General features: G+C 36.9%; 2 protein-coding genes across 4 annotated transcripts; one reads left to right on the top strand and one right to left on the bottom strand.

The window, feature by feature from the left end:
* The first annotated feature begins 3668 nt into the window (after window positions 1-3668).
* LOC132187325 (uncharacterized) lies at window positions 3669-6320 on the top strand. Of its 2 annotated transcripts, none has more exons than XM_059601605.1 (4): window positions 3669-4312; window positions 5174-5531; window positions 5704-5785; window positions 5993-6320. In XM_059601605.1, exons 1-4 carry the CDS (start codon window positions 3739-3741, stop codon window positions 6197-6199), a joined length of 1221 nt encoding a protein of 406 aa, XP_059457588.1. In that variant the 5' UTR covers window positions 3669-3738; the 3' UTR covers window positions 6200-6320. The 2 variants fall into 2 exon arrangements, with proteins under 2 accessions (XP_059457588.1, XP_059457589.1); XM_059601606.1 differs by having other exon boundaries at window positions 5693-5785; window positions 5993-6082.
* A 462-nt stretch (window positions 6321-6782) lies between these two features.
* LOC132188513 (uncharacterized) lies at window positions 6783-12323 on the bottom strand. Of its 2 annotated transcripts, none has more exons than XM_059602994.1 (14): window positions 12198-12323; window positions 11923-12052; window positions 11695-11784; window positions 10554-10619; window positions 10326-10391; window positions 10099-10184; window positions 9926-9971; window positions 9696-9750; window positions 8490-8570; window positions 8204-8335; window positions 7991-8118; window positions 7808-7912; window positions 7356-7499; window positions 6783-7073 (listed from the first exon to the last, which is right to left on the bottom strand). In XM_059602994.1, the coding sequence occupies exons 2-14, from the start codon at window positions 11938-11940 to the stop codon at window positions 7011-7013; spliced, it is 1080 nt and encodes a 359-aa protein (XP_059458977.1). In that variant the 5' UTR covers window positions 11941-12052; window positions 12198-12323; the 3' UTR covers window positions 6783-7010. The 2 variants fall into 2 exon arrangements, with proteins under 2 accessions (XP_059458977.1, XP_059458976.1); XM_059602993.1 differs by having other exon boundaries at window positions 12210-12323.
* Between the last annotated feature and the right edge of the window lie 4063 nt (window positions 12324-16386).

The raw sequence follows: 16386 nt of genomic DNA, 5'->3' as shown, positions 1-16386 counted from the left end.
AAATAAATGAAAATATTTAAAAAAATAAATGAATTTTATAATTTAATTAATATTTTAACAAAAATAAGAAGAATAAAAGTTATGGGTATGTCTAGTTTGGAATATTTTTATATATAGGAAAAGAAATATGAAAAGAGAGGTGTTTAATGGGATGGGATTAAGAAACTATTTTCCTTTTCTCTAAATTAAGGAATTTAATAAATTTTCCTCTTATTTCCTATATATGTTTTTCCTTGTCCTGTAATCCTGTTGGAGTGTAACAAATGGAAGACTAATAGATAGCCATGTCTAAACAAAACAAAGTGGAATCAAGATTCAAGATGTTGTGAAATTTGGTCTGTCTGCCTATGACAAATTTTGGGACCACCATTAAACAATAACAAATGATGACATAAAATAAACAATAACCACTTCAATTATTTGAAAATGCCCCCCAACAAAAAAAAAATATTAGTGAACAAGTGGAATTGATCATTCCTAGAGCATTCTTATTGGAAGATCTTGGTAATATCACCGGGTTTAGTGGATCTTGAATCAAGCATATGCTATTTACAAACCGAATACTAAAGTTGATCAAATTTTATAAATGATATTTAAAAATATTGTTCTCAAAAGGTAGCTCAATCGGCTGAGATCACGCTTAATGAAGTGAAAGTCGCTAATTCGAATTCATTTTTCCCCTTGTACGGACATGTAAAAAATATATATATATTAAAAATACTCGCTAAGATTTGCCTTATTGTTGTTGTACGGAATCCAAATATTTACAAAAATTTTAACAGAAAACTTCACATCCGCCATTAGTATAAGAGTGTGGTGCCTCTAATTAGGATGTTGAAAGGGAAATCACCGTTGTTTCCTAACATTAAATAAAGAAGAATGAATGGTTGGTTTGTGAGGGCGGTGGTGGGGAATCTGGGGATGACCCCTAAAAGAAAGAATGTCATTGGTTGCAAGTGGGGCCCCTAATCTGCACGTGGCATGTGCTGGGCTGCATAATAGGCTGGCCCCACCTTACCCAAATTCCAGTGCCCTTCGGTGAGATGAGATAGAGAGATAAAAAGGGTAAAGACGGAAAGAGAGATATAAAGAAGGAAAGGTTGGGCTTCAGGCTTTGACGTGTGGAAGAGCGTTTGCCTAATTTCCTCCACTAATGTAAATGACTGCAAACGTGTCCAGTCCTCCTTCTTGGAGTCTACGAGCTCTGGGTCTGGGCTTGCAACTTGTCAAGCTCTACACAGGCCCAATACTCCCTTTCACTTTCAATTTCCAGGCTGCTGTGCTGTTGGCAATTGCTGGGTGCCGTACACTTTTTCTTTTCTTTTTTTTTTTTTGGGAAGAGAACTCCACAAGCAACATTCACTCATCACCCAAAATATCAAATATTTTTCTGTTTTTTTAGACATATTTTAATAAATGAAGCAAAACTAATATCTACTCCACAGGGACAGGTTTCTATGATGGTGATTTATACACTAAAAACTAAGACCATTATTGAGGGAAAGGTTTCTATGATGGTGATTAATTTATACACTAAAATTAAGACCATTATTGGCTTTAGCTTCTGTCCTCTCTCTCTTCTGCTTGTGTTTGGTGTGGGAAACATAACTAACTTACAAGAAGGGTATTCAAAATCTTATATAAATATGATTAAGATTAAACTTAATTCAGGTAAGACACAAAGATCGTAACATACTACTACGTACTCTTCTACAACCCACTCTATTCTATAGAAAGACTTAATGGTAGTCATTTTTCTTTTAATGTTTTTACTCATCTATCAGTATTTTAATCAAGTCTATAAGTCCCTCCCTCTATAATTCAAACTTGTGATGTAGTGTTTAGCGCTAATACCAAATGATACAAATTCGAATAAAATGTACCATTAAAAATTGACTTACAAAGAGAGAATGTCCAAAAGCTTATATACACATAATTAAGATTAGACTTAACCTATATAAAACACAAAGATCAACATAAACCCAACTCATTATTATTTATCGAAAAAAAAAAAAAAAAAATTTACCGTTGGTAGATTATCCAATAGACATAACGGACGAGCTGATTAATTTGGTTTAGGTGAGTGGTATGAATATGGAGTACAAATTGAGTTGGTACATCCCACCAAAGAAGAAAAAAGACTAAGCTGACGAAAATAGATAACTGTTGTCGCTATCAGAAAAGGATATATAGTCAGTCATGTCGATCACATGAGGAGGCATGGGTACATGGTACCTTCCATAAGCGGCTAACACCACGAATTCCATGTGGTCTTTGTTTTTATCTCATGCCACAAGAAACATTGCACGTTATGATGACTATGGGGGCCTGGTTACGATCAACATACATTGTCTATGCAATAATGCCTCTCATGCTCAATCAAGTTATAGAGATTCTCTGTAATATTCAGGATATTAGACACGATGCAATATATTTTATTTTGCCGTTCATTTTAAATGAACCGTTCAAATCTTGACAACGACTTTTTTTTTTAAGGTTGTTAGGATTTAAACTAACCATCAAAGTGATAATTCGACCATCCCAACATCTCTCTTTATGTTTTTTTTTTTTAGTTTATTGTCACAATTTGAACAGTTCATTTTAAACGAACGCTTAAATAAAATGTATTGCATGTTGTGCAATATCTAAAATATAACACTATTAGCGGGTTTGCTTGTTTGGTGAGATAATTTAGTTTGTCAGGTGAAAAATATGGTTAAAATCATGGCAATAATTGAATAGCTAATTAGAACACCAGCACTCTGTACAATCCAAATGGTCCTTTCGTCCCATTGCCTGGCTGTTTCAGGGGTAAAGGACCAAGTGATGAGCATCCAAAGTCTTCTTCAATCCCATTCATTATTCTCGATCCTTCCCCTCAAAAACATTTATCCCCACCCCCAATCTTTATTCACAGCTCACATGGGAAGTCTTGGGCTGTACATGCATACTCATCTCTTGTGAAGTGGTAGGCCATGTTTTAGTCTCTGCTATATAACATGCAATAATGCCCCTGCACCTTTTATTAATTATGAAAAATATGAATTACATTACTAGCTATCTTGATCAAACGAGTCTCCATGGTAACTTAAGCTGGACCCTCTTGACCATAGGTGACAGCCACTTGACCATGAAAGTACACTGTGCACTCTTAACCGCTGACACCTTTCCCGACCAGCCAAGCGGTTCCTCTTCTTTATTACCCATCTATGGCAATCATCGAGACATGTATCACGAGTTGTCACCTTTTCTTTTCTTTTTTTCTTTTTGTGATATCTAGGCGTGAGGTTCTTGGAATACTGTAAGAAATGAGTAAAAGTGTTTTAAGTCAGTCTCACCAATTTATAAGTCAAATGCTATGTATGTTAATAATGTTTCAAATATTGGGACCGGGGTGTTACATATACTGTCAAAGCACGTTCACTTTGTATGCCAAGTTAAGAGATTTGGTCGTGTCTGATTCCTTGATTCGATCCAAAATCTGGCACTACTAATAAGGGACCTTTCGAGAGCGTTTGAGTGGTCCAAATCCATCAAATCTCAGTACACAACTCAGGCTTAAAATATGTCGGAGCTACAGCTGGATCATAGACAAATATGCTTATAAAAGTTGCGACCAAGTGAAACCTTCTTTTTGTTTCATTACTTTTTTTTTTTTTTTTTTTTTTTTTACAGCTAAAAGGAAAAGACTAGCTTCACTGCTAAGCCTTAGACAGCCGGTGCTGTGATCGGAGAACCATGAAGAAAGGCTCTGTTTCTTCCCACAATTTTGGTACATTGCAGAGCCCGGGAGGTCCTATTTACCGGGATGAAAGTGTTGGAAGCCAAAAGGGTTGGAGCTCAGAACGGCTACCGTTGCCAAGAAAGAGCAGGAGTAGTCGGAGGCATTTGAGTGCTGCTTCTTTGATGCCATTCAATGGCGGAAGGACACTGCCTTCAAAGTGGGAGGACGCTGAGAGGTGGATTTGTAGCCCGGTTTCGGGAAATGGCATCGGAAAAAATTCACATTCCCAGCCTCCCAACGGCCGGCCCAAGTCCAAGAGTGGTCCGATTGTGCCTCCGGAGGTTGCGTACTATTCGCATTGTTCACCTGCAATGCAGGGGCTTGAAGGTGGCAGTTCGACGAATTTCTTGGCGGGTTCTCCTTTATCAGCTGGAGTGTTGGCTGCTGATGGTCTCTTTGTTCGTTTTGGTAGTGGTGATGGAGGAAAATCTTATCTTGTGCCTGCTGAGAACAATTTGGTTCTGCAATCGGCCAGTTTGCCCGGATGGTCGGAGATGTTGAGTGAGCTTTCACTGCCCAGCTCTCAAGGTATGATGCTTTTACTTTTACTTTTTTCCTTTTTTCCTTTCACAATCAAGTTATAAAGAATTAATTCAACCTGATTTTGATATTAGGCTAGCACTAGCAGCCTAGTATGTTCAATTCATTCAAAAAGTATCAGAAGCCACTGTGAAAAAGTACCAGCTATAGGACTCAAAACACCAGGATTTTGAGTCATGTGGTAGAGGTACGGGGAGGGGGCGGGCCATTAGTTTTTGAGATGACCATACGAATCTAAAGACGACATTAGCTGGATATGATTAAAGGGCATGACCTATTTAATTAAATTGATTGGATTAAGGTCGATATATATAGTTTTATGTATATACCTTGACATGATCTGAACTTGACAATAGACATTTAGGACTGACAATTTTTTACATGACTCACGAAATTAATGGATTATAGTTGAAGGGTTTGACCGTTTAATTAAACTGGTCAAATTAGAATTGACATATATAGTGTTTTAACATGACCCTCAACAAGTAAACATGAATTAGCAGCCAAGATAGGGGCAATGCATGTGATATGTAGCTGTTTCATGGACATTCAATGGCAGAGTCAGGTACCCATTAGCCAGTAATTCCCGGGCATATGATGAGTGGAAAGGTTTTCAGTTTCTCACTATCATATTTGCATTGTAAATTTCCCCTTAGGTATCCAATTCAACTTGCCAGGATCAAGTCTTAGAAAAATTCATAGATTCAGGCGGAAATCAGCTTAAGAGGATTTATTAAGGAATCCTGCTTACGAAAAGGTTTGAGATAAAATTGATCTGTTACTGAATATGTAAACTTAAAAAGTCTTTACATGTTTGCTTGTCTCTGTTGGATTGGATCATATGTACAGATGAGAAAGTGGATGGAACTGAAGAAACTATGGAATCTCATGCTGTTTTAAGACGAGATATGGCAACCCAAATGAGCCCTGAGGGTAGCATCAACTCATCTCCTAGAGGGAAGTCTTCATTTTCTGCAACTCCTCCATCTTTCCCGTCCATTGTGGAAACACAAGGTGACAACTCTCCTAAATTAGAAGTCAGGGATGTGCAGGTTGACAAACGAGCCACTGTTATTAGGTGGTCTAAAAGACATAAAACCAATGTCTCTAAGAAAGGGTTGCCACATGTTGAAGACTTCAATAAAGATGCCAGGGAAGCTCAAGCTTCATCTTGGGATATTGCAGAGGCAGAAATGAACATTTCCAAGTATATTTTCTCTACAGTTTTCTTGTAACTCTCCTGCATCATCCATTAGAAATTGTATATCCTAGAACCAACAATTTGAACATAAAACCTTCTGTTTCTGGGCAAAGTTGGTGGCGTTATATAGTCCTATGCAGAAAGACTTTGCCATATAATTTTATTAGCAATTGTGCAGGTTGCAAAGAGAGGAAGCCAAGATCACTGCATGGGAAAACTTGCAGAAGGCAAAAGCTGAAGCAGCAATACGAAAACTTGAGGTGAATTCATTTCCAGCTCTTCTAGTTTTTCTTCTTCGAAGAATCCATTTCTAAGCACTTTCTCGTCCTCTAAACATTCTTTATGAGAAAGCAAGTTCTTTTCTTGAAAACACTTGCGATTCTTTTCTAGTCTTTTTTTTTTTTTTTTTAATTACCGAGATCATATCACTCCGTGGCCTTCACTGACCACAAAGCTTGGTGGTTCAGATGAGATTAGAAAAGAAGAAGTCGTCATCAATGGATAAGATCTTAAACAAGCTGAGAATAGCAGAGAGGAAAGCGCACACAATGAGAAGTGAGGCGTTAGTCCATCAAGGCCATCACGTCCCCAAGACTTCCCGCAAGGTTGTTTCCTTCAGAAAGTACGTGCGGTTGGGTTCCTTCAGTAGTTGCTTTACCACCGATGCGTTCTAAATCCTCCTAGACTCCATTAAAGCACAGAATTTTTACTGTCTTCTGAACTTTCCTTTGTTGCATTGTATAATGATACTTCGATGTCTTTAGTAATCAAGAATATTGTGCATAAGAAACATTATCATGTTCTTGAATGCTTAAACATCATAATTGACCCTGCAAAAGAAGGTTCCTCGTTTTGCAGCATCAATGAGACTAATTCAAACCTCAAGTAAAATTTACTACTGAAAACCGACTTTCAAAGAGATGTTTAAGAGCTTTTATATACACATGTAAGACACTTAAAATCATAACATATTACCATACTTCTGACATCCTCAGCGATCCGCTATTCTATAAATCGCTCCCTTCGTAACTTTAACCCATGACACAAAATGATACCAACCAGCTTGTAAAGAAAAAGTACCCAAAAACTAATACACATAATTAAGATTAATTAAGATTGTACCTAAACCATGTGTGGCACTTATGATCATAACAGACAAAGTGATCATAACAGGCAAAGTAGTAAGTGAACAAGAAGGCCCCATGCGACAAGTTACCACAGGACAATATCTAAAAACCTGCGGGCCAGCTTTCTACGTTCATGGAAACATAACTTATTGAAAGATTTATTGTGCAAACCAAGTATCAATAAAATTAAGAAGTTGACACACAAACACAAATCCATACTCCCATCGTAATAGATCAACTTCGACAAAACATTCTACTAATAAATTTAGGTGATTCAATTAACAAAGACTGCAAAGCATTTTGTCGACATCCCTAAACGATTGAGAAGCAATGGCAAGCTCTCCGGGGCCAAAACTCATTAGTATGGCCTATACCTCCAATCTGCTCTTGATGGTCTCCCACCGCTGATTCCATAACCCCACTGCAAAACAAAGATGGCATCGTGTGAAAAATTAGTAGACATCATGAAATCATTATCAAGAACAGACATCAGAGAAGCAACAATTCATTTCTTAATTGAAGATGACATGAAGAACTAAGACTACATTGAGTAACAAATTACCTCATCACAGAAAACAACCTACTCTTCATAAGACGAAAAAGTATTCTCATTCCAAAGATTACAGAAGTATCAACAGAAATCAATTACTAGACTGCCATTGTAATTTTTACCAATTTAGGAAAACATTATAGATATACTTACATCATCAAAGTCCAGGCTTCCATACATCCTGCCATATGTCCGCATGGGACCACCGTAGCCTCCAAAGGGTGGTTCTGCACTATTCATCATGAAATTTCCACTGGGGCCAGCATCTTCAAGAGGTGTGGCTGAGTCTATTGCAACCTGCAGAGCAATTTAATAAATTAAAACTTCAAACTTCTACATAATTTCAAGGTTGAAAAATGGTCACAGTAGACCAAGTAGAATCAGAAATGGGTACTGTTGAAAAAGCCCAACTCCCTAACCCAGCTCACATCATAAAAATCGAAAAGAGGGAGAAAAGCTCAACTAACTAATCTTGGCACCATAAAAACCACAAAATTCACTGAGCCATGAAGTGGGGACTGTTGAAGTCCCAAAAGTAGTCAGATGTCAGGGGGTTGGCATGAATAATAGTTAGAATTGCAAGATCACAAAGGAATTCAATTTACCTGATGTCCACAAATTTCATGAGACCTGCGAGATACACGATCTGCTACACCATCATCAGCAAAAGTTACAAAACCAAAACCTCGGTGGCCAGTTCTCTTAGGGTCCTATATTTATAAACATTTCGTGAGACTGTCAGTTACCTTAAATCAAACTTCTAGCCATAGAATATGTAGCTCGCTTACCCTTGGAACATAGACATCTAATATACGGCCAAATCTACCAAAATACTGGCGGAGATCTTCAGCGCTTGCCTCCTGAGGAAGCCTGCCAATGAAAATCTTTTTGCCCATTCCTCGAGTGGACTCACCCCCTGATCCAACATAATAAGGAAAATTGACTGCATCAATTAATACAACTGGCAAACAATTGACATGCATAGTCTCAAAGGGGCTTACTGCCATAAACTGGGCCAGGATGATCATATAAAGTAGGAGCACCAATTGCTGCATATCTAGTTGCTGCAGATATATAAGCACTGTATGCGCCATATCCAACCTGGGGCATTCTGCCTATTGGCCTGAAGTCATCTTCCTGAAAATATTACATGATATAGCTTAAATTTAGAAAAAGAAAAAAAAAAAAAAATCACTTTCAATAAAATTCAATTCTAAAAAAAAAAAAAAAATACACAGTAAAAAAAAGGGTGCAATCAAAAGAGAAAAAGGCTAGTCATGCTGTAACTTGCCTTTGGTGTTGCTCGATCAACAACTACCGTAGAACCTCCCAATTCATGAGTTTCAGCCATCAAATTGTCCACGGAATCTGCAGATCAGAAAAGATGATTCCAATTAGTTTATTAATGACCTTGTCATCAATTTGTTACTTTTTTCCCTTAAAAGAGAATGCAGACAGGATAAGAAAAGCTCCCTGTTCTTTTATTGATCGTGTATAGATTAAACATATGTAGTTTTTGATAATTTTAATTGGCAATCTTGATTTCTTAAATATTATTAGTTTAAAGAAATAAAGGAAAGCAAATCTAAGGTTATCTTTGTAAGTATTATTTCTTAGGCAAGTTTTTATTTTTTTATTTTTTTGAAAAGGTGTTTTGTTGTGCCATAAAGGTGAGAAATGTATTATGATAGGTTCACATTTGAGAAAGTGTTTTCTATTGAGTAGAACTACTTATTTTGAGAAAACCTAATGGAGGAGAAGGTTGGATGCATGGCCATGCAGGGCCACCCGTGTTGATACTAGTTTATTTTGTTTTCCAAGTAAGGTTTGAACTTGTTTTTCTATATAAACTTACCTAGGACAGCTTAGCCACAACTAAAGTGATATTTTCTTTAGTTTTCAATAAGAAACACTCAATGAGTGATTTTCTATCTATTTGTCTCAAATCCTTGATTTTGTTCTTGGTTTTGGGAAGAGTTGTTAATCTAGTGTTGTTTGTTTTGCGATCCATTGCACCATGCTGCATCACTTGTCATAGGTAGAGTGGCCGAGCGGCCACCCCTCTCCTCTGCTAAGGTGGGCCACATGAACACTTAATCCCTTCTTTAATTTTTTAATATTTTTAATATTTATTTTATTATTATTTTCAGTTTGAAAAGTCTTACCAAAAAAAAAAGTGTTTTAAAAAGTGTTTTGTGTTGTTTGTTAATGTGCTTGAGATGAGTGGAAAATTCAAACTGAAAACAAAAAAACAAGAAGAGAGTAAGTTAGCAAACATAGCGTAAGTTTTTGAGCATTTCACATATAGACAAAATGAACTTTATATGTATAGATCAAGCTGATAAATACTCATCCGATGCTTATATGATGGATTCAATTTCCTCTAAATGATAGATGTTATTGGAAAGAGAAACATATGATGATAACATCCATATTGCCATCGTCATGCAAAAGATAGCTGCATTGCACCAAGTCAAAGTAAAATGATCCCACCTGCACTTGCAAAAGTGATAAACCCAATTCCACGATGCATTTTTGAGCCTTGATCCTTCACAAAAAAGAGAGCAATTAAATCATGTTAATTCCAACCAAAGCAATAATTGCATAGAAAAATACAATTTTGTATTTGTGCATGTATTCATGTATGTTAAATATGTACATGCGGACATGTGTGCCTATATACCTACAAGAGAGAGAGAGAGAGAGAGAGAGAGAGAGAGAACCTTAGGCATGTACAAATCTGTTATATCGCCATATTGCTCAAAATGACTGAAAAACCAAAAAAGAAGGAACATTAAGACAACCATGTTCATTCCTCATTATTGATTTATGATACATATTATCAAATGTATAACAAAATTGAGTATTCTGGTAATCTTGAAATCATCTCTATTACCTACGGAAGGATTCCTCAGTCACAGATTGTGGGATTCTGGCAACAAAGATCCTAGTAACTTTCTTTGCAGGTGCTCTCATTTCCTCCTGCAATACATAAAAATTACATATATTGTCAGCAGAATATTAACATTTAATTTCAGGGAATACAAGTGAACGACAGAAAATTGTAACAAAAAAATGAAATTGACCAATAAATAGTACTGATATATAATATTATAACAGAACCTTAGGAGTAGCCACTTTAACTTCCAGCATTCTGTTGCCAAGGAAGTGCTCGCTTGACAATGCATTCTACAGCCAGAAAGATGTCATGCATCAGATATTATCAAACAAATAGTACATATTCAAATTTGTAAAAATCCAATACTTATCTGATCAGACAACAACATCCCAAAATAACATGAGAAGTAAAGAACAGAGCCTGAATTCCAATGAATCTAAATTTGCACTTACCTTAGCATCTTCAACTGACACAAATGTTACATATCCAAAACCACGAGACCGGCCTGTTGACCGCTCCTGAATCATGGACAGAAAGTTAAATCAGCCTTAAAAAGTAATCTAAATTAACAGAAAACAATTTAAAGGAATCAATAAACCCAAGCACAAATAAAAAATGCAGTCACCTAATAGTCTATCTGTGAAAAGCATATTGCATTTAAATTGGTATGAGAAATTAAAAACATCATTTTTCTTGTAGAGAATAAAGTATCACAAGGGTCAAACTTGGTCTTCCACTTAAACCCATAGGCTCAACAATATCCAGATCTAGCCTCTACCTCTTTCACATATGCCACCTCCAAGTGAGGAAAACAATGGTAAGAGTTCATCTTCTATGAAAATTCTTCAATCTACATCCAGGCTTCATGCAGAAGTAGGGACTATACATGCATCTGGAAGTAAGGTAAGATACTCAACTGCAGAAACCATAAAGTGCCCTTGGTGAAGGTGCTATATACCAGGCAATGCTAAGTTGCCAATACATATTAACTGACAAGGTTGTCAAAAAACTGATGTCTATGATATTTCCTTGTAAGATTTGATATCATATGCGTGATGAAGTAAGATGAATTTAATATTAATAAAGAAAAAGTACACATCAAAAAGCTACCTACAACTTGGGAAAATAATTAATATGTTCACTTGTCACTTCCATCTCAAGATATTGCATTGTTTGTTAATATGTTTTGAGAGGTCTTTTTTGTTTATTTTGTTTGAAAAAGTGTTCTGATATAACATAAAGGTGAAAACTCTATTTGTGTTTTTATAAGTGTTTTGTGTTTAGGTTGTTTGTTAATGTTGTTTTTGAGAAGAGAAGAGAAAACAAAGACAGAAAACAAGAATTTTAACATTTCACGAAATTACGTTGGACAAATTTTTTTTTTTGGGTGTGTGTGTGTTGGAGGGCAGGGTTGAATTACTTTGCACAAATTCTTCAATACCGGAACCAATTTCATCCCAAATTCCCGTCCATACACAATCTAAGAACAAATAAAATGGGAAAGAAGAGCATATAATATATGTTATTCATCAAGTTGCCAGGCAGTGAAGAATGCGAGGTTAAAAATAAAAGGAAAGGCCAAAAGGGGCTAACCTTCATGACAATGCAATCCTCCAATTCCCCAAATTTGTTCATATAGTCTCTCAAACCCTCCGTATCCACGTCCCATGGAATACCCAGAACCTACAAACGACGCAAACATTTTCCCACATTAACAACAAAATGAGCAAAATTTAATTTTTTGTATATCTTATAGATATTAATTCATACGAAAATGAAAAAAAAAAAAATAGAGACAAGAAAAGAAAAGAAAGAGCTAACCACAAGCTTTCGGTCCATGAGAGAGTCGGAGAAGGCTTCGGTGTAACAAAAGAGAAGCGAGAAACCCTAGACCACACACAAAAAGACAATCTCTCTCTCGTCTCTCTAAATCTCTCACTCTCTCTGCCCCCTGCACATGATAAGCACACCTCTTTCTCACACACATGCGTCAAATACCAAATGAAACTCACCATTTTCAACCTTTCTGGGGTTTTCTAATCCTTCAATCTGCGATTCAAAGAGCTCGAAGCAAAAGGAAAATTTGATGAACTTACGCGCTCACTGACCTTTTGGGAAATCTCTGTGGGACTTTCACAAACCCTAAACGCAGAGCTCTCACACCTCTCGTCCTCTCGTTCGCTCGCGCCGCTCAGGACCTCCTCGCATTCGAGTATTGGAACGGTGCCGTCTGAGTGATTTTAGAGGGCTCGTGAGTGGGAAGGGATCGGGTGTTTCTAGGACCACCGTGGTCAAGCTTCAGGAACTGGCCACGTAGCTCATTGACCAGGATAAACGCGTTACAGTCCGCATTGCGCTACAAGTCGTTTTAAGGTAGTTGAACGAAAAATTGTCTCTATTCATCCAAACAAACAGAGACAATGAATTCTATAAATTCTAGCCCAAAAATATGGCTAAAAAAATAGCCCAAATCCATTAATCCAAATTCAAATGAAAAAAATTAAAAAGACAAATCCCAAATTTAGATACATATTACAAAATACAAACCAAATAAAAGCAAATTAGTAAGCATGGCCAACAAAACGACCTGGTTTTGGATGTTTTATTTAATAGTTTATTAATATAAATATTTATATTATTATTATATATAAAGAAAGGCAGTCATCGGTTACAACCGTCTTTCCTTACCCTTAAGATCGCTAATCGCAATTCGCAACTGTCCTAATCGGTTAACGGTTTCTAATAACCGACTACCAAATCGGTTATCGGTTATCGGTTAATAGTTATAAGTAGTTATTGGTTGGCAGGTCGATTATAACCGACCTGCTTAAACACCCCTAGAGAAAAGGTTATTCTCACACAAAAAAAAAAAAAACCAGAAGAGGAAAATATTAATATGTATAACTTTTGTGCAAGCGTCTTATTTTTTATATTTATTTTGAATTAAAATAACAATTGGTTCTTACATGTAGGAGTATTCACGTGAGTGGCTAAAATCGTTTTGTATCTGCTATTTGTTTGTTCGTATGGATTACTTACAGGTAGATTTTCAGCTCCTAATCCTAGACAAGCGGGTACCATATCCATTATTCGGTAACGTTTGTAAATAGATCTATGTATTTTTTATTTTACAATTCAATTTATAAATACTTATATAGCCCAATGTTTATAATTCAAAAATTGGATTAATAAAAAGCCTACAAAAAGACTTGAATAAATTAAGTCCATAGTTTCCAAAACCAAAAATTAAAAAAAAAAAGGATGTCCCAAGTGACTAATACAAAAATAACTTTCGCCCGTGTGCGATTATGAGTGGATTCTACCCGCCCTAGATAGGCAAGTTGTTACTAAAATTATGGTATGATAAAAATTAAAAAGGCGTGGCTTCCGAACACTGTTAATCATGTGAAACAAAATCTAAAATATGAAATTACTCTCTTTTTTTTTTTTCTAATTGAATAAAGGAAAAGGCTACAAGGGAGGCTCTTTTCCACCTTTGATCCGGATGGAAGAGAGAATGGGAGACTCTATGGGAATGCTTCCAAAAACAAGATTGGAAGCGGCCCACTTAGCTAAAGCATGTGCACGGAAGTTGGCACATCTAGACACTTTCGAAGCATTCCAGCTAGGAAAGGAGGATAAAATAACACTAATGTCATAAAAACAATTTGCAAATGACCAATAAGAGAAGAGGGAGGGATTATTAATAGCTAACACTACTAAAAGAACATCCCCTTCTATACAAAATTTGTCACTAGTCAAAGAGACAGCCAAACGAGAAGTAAGAAGAGCAGCAAAAGCTTCTCCAGCTAGAGCATCTGTGGAGGATAACTTATGAGTAACTGCCATGATAATGTTTCCAGAAGCATCTGAGATGACTCCCGCAGCAACAGAAAAAAAAGCCACGAACAGCAACATCAAAATTCCCCTTAAGCCACCCAAATGAAGGAGGAACCCAAATAGAAGGAGAGGTAGAATCTCTCCAAGCTGAGAGATGGTGCTCCAAAGAAGAGGAAATCTGGAAAGCGACTCTGGAAGGCACAGGCTCCACACCATCATGCACTAAAATATTTCTTGCCCTCCAAATATTATCCAAAGTAATAGCTGCAAACACCTGAAACTTATTAACATCATAATCCGGAATAGCAAGAGATTGAGCAGGATAAATAATAGCTAAAATCCAATCCACTATAGGCTTATTAGAGAAGCCATCAATGATGAAGGGCCAAGGCGAATTTCTCCAAAGAAATCTAGCCAAGCTGCATTCCAAAAAAATACGACAAAGAGTCTCCAGAGGACCCTTACAAAAAGGGCAAACCCAAGCCTCCTCTACCTCTTGAACAACAAATCTACTAATGTTAGCTTTAGAGGGTAAGATATCCCAAGCTATTTTCCACAACAAATGCTTAAGCCTAGCTTGAAGTTTAAGACCCCAAAGGAAAAACCAGGCATCCTCAGCTAGAAGAGAGATACGGCCACCATGAACAACCGAGATATCATGAGCAGATTTTACCGAAAAGGTCCCTGTTGGAGAAGGGGCCCAAATCCACTTATCCATACAAGTATGCTGGGAAGATAAATACTGCAAATGTTCTGGACAGTACTAGGCTAAAAAAGATCAACCAAGAGAGAGGCATTCCAGGAGCGATCTTCTTCCAAAATCAAATCTGCAACATTAAAAGAAGCCAAGTTGACATTTGGAATAGGCTTGAAATTTGGATTCAAAGGAATCCAAGGCGACTGCCAAACCTCCACATTTAAACCGCAGGAAATAGCAATACAAGCACCCTTTTGGACCACCAAACGGTTTTTAAGCAAACCTTTCCAAAGCCAAGAAGAAGACGGATTGGGAGGGGCATCCAAGAAAAAGACACCATTCTTGGGGTACTTTCCCCTAAGAGCATCAACCCAAAGAAGAGGTTGATTGGATGTCAACTACCAACCCAGCCTAGCCAATAAGGAATGATTCAGAAATTCCATAGAACACATACCCAAACCACCTTGCGATTTAGGTTGACAAATACTTTTCCAAGCAAGAAAGGAAAGATTATGCTTTTTTTCTTGGGGAAAACCCCACCAAAATTTCCTTAGACCAAAAATAATTACACCACAAAAGGACTTGGAAAGAAGGAAGATAGACATAAGATATGTGGGAATAGCATTTGCAAAAAAATTCACAAGAGTAGTTCTAGCTGCTTAGGAGAGAAGGCGAGCTTTCCAACTTGTGATCTTTGAAAATATTCTGTCCTTTAGCTCAATAAAGGAATCAGACTTTCTCTTGTGCATGAAGAGAGGGATACCAAGAAACTTGGCTCTAGCAGGGATCAAATTGAGATTAAGAATGCCTTTAATAGAATTCTTCTTAGCTGGCCGACAATTTCTGCCGAAAAATACAGCTGACTTGGATATATTGATACACTGGCCAGACCACTTAGAATAAGTAGAAAGACAGTTAAGAATGGCCATTGCCTCACTAACATTTGCCCGAGAGAAAATCATAACATCATCTGCAAATAAGAGATGAGAAATAGGCAGACATAAACGTGCCATCTTAATACCATGCAGATTACCCAACACTTCTTCCGTAAGGAACAATCTCGAAAGAATCTCCCAACCTAAAATAAAAATGAACGGAGATAAAGGATCACCTTGCCGAAGGCCCCGAGATAGGGTAAATTTTCCATAAGGGACTCCATCAAGGAGAATGGAAAAAGAGGATGTAGTAATACATTGTTTAATCCATTGGACCCAAACAGGATGAAAACCAAGCAAGGTGAGAATCCTTAACAAAAAGTCCCAATCCATAGAATCAAAGACCTTTTCCATATCAAGTTTTAAAGCCATCAAACCACCGTTACCTTTTTTCTGCTTCATAGAATGGAATAATTCATGGGCAATGATAGTATTATCATGAATGGACCTTCCCTTAAGAAAAAGCCGATTGAGAGGGAGAAACAATTTTATGCAAAAGAGGCTTAAAATGGTTGGAGAGAATCTTATAAATGATCTTATAATTAAGATTGGTAAGGCTAATAGGGCGGAAGTGATTCACCAGAAAAGGGTTATCAACCTTAGGAATAAGAGCAATGTTAGTATAATTGAACTCTTTTAGAAGAAAACCTCCCCTAAAGAAGGACTGCACAGAGACAACAACACTATCTTTCACAATAGGCTACTAAGTTTTGTAAAAAAGACCGACCCGTCATCCCATCCGGGCCAGGGGCTTTATTAAGCCCAAGCTCTTTAACAGCAACAAAAATCTCATGTTCATCAGGAATGGTACAA

Source organism: Corylus avellana, chromosome ca7 (assembly GCF_901000735.1).
Source record: "Corylus avellana chromosome ca7, CavTom2PMs-1.0".
In the NCBI taxonomy this organism is placed as follows: domain Eukaryota; kingdom Viridiplantae; phylum Streptophyta; class Magnoliopsida; order Fagales; family Betulaceae; genus Corylus; species Corylus avellana.
Note: the sequence above shows the minus strand (reverse complement) of the source record. Positions and strands in the feature narration are given on the sequence as shown.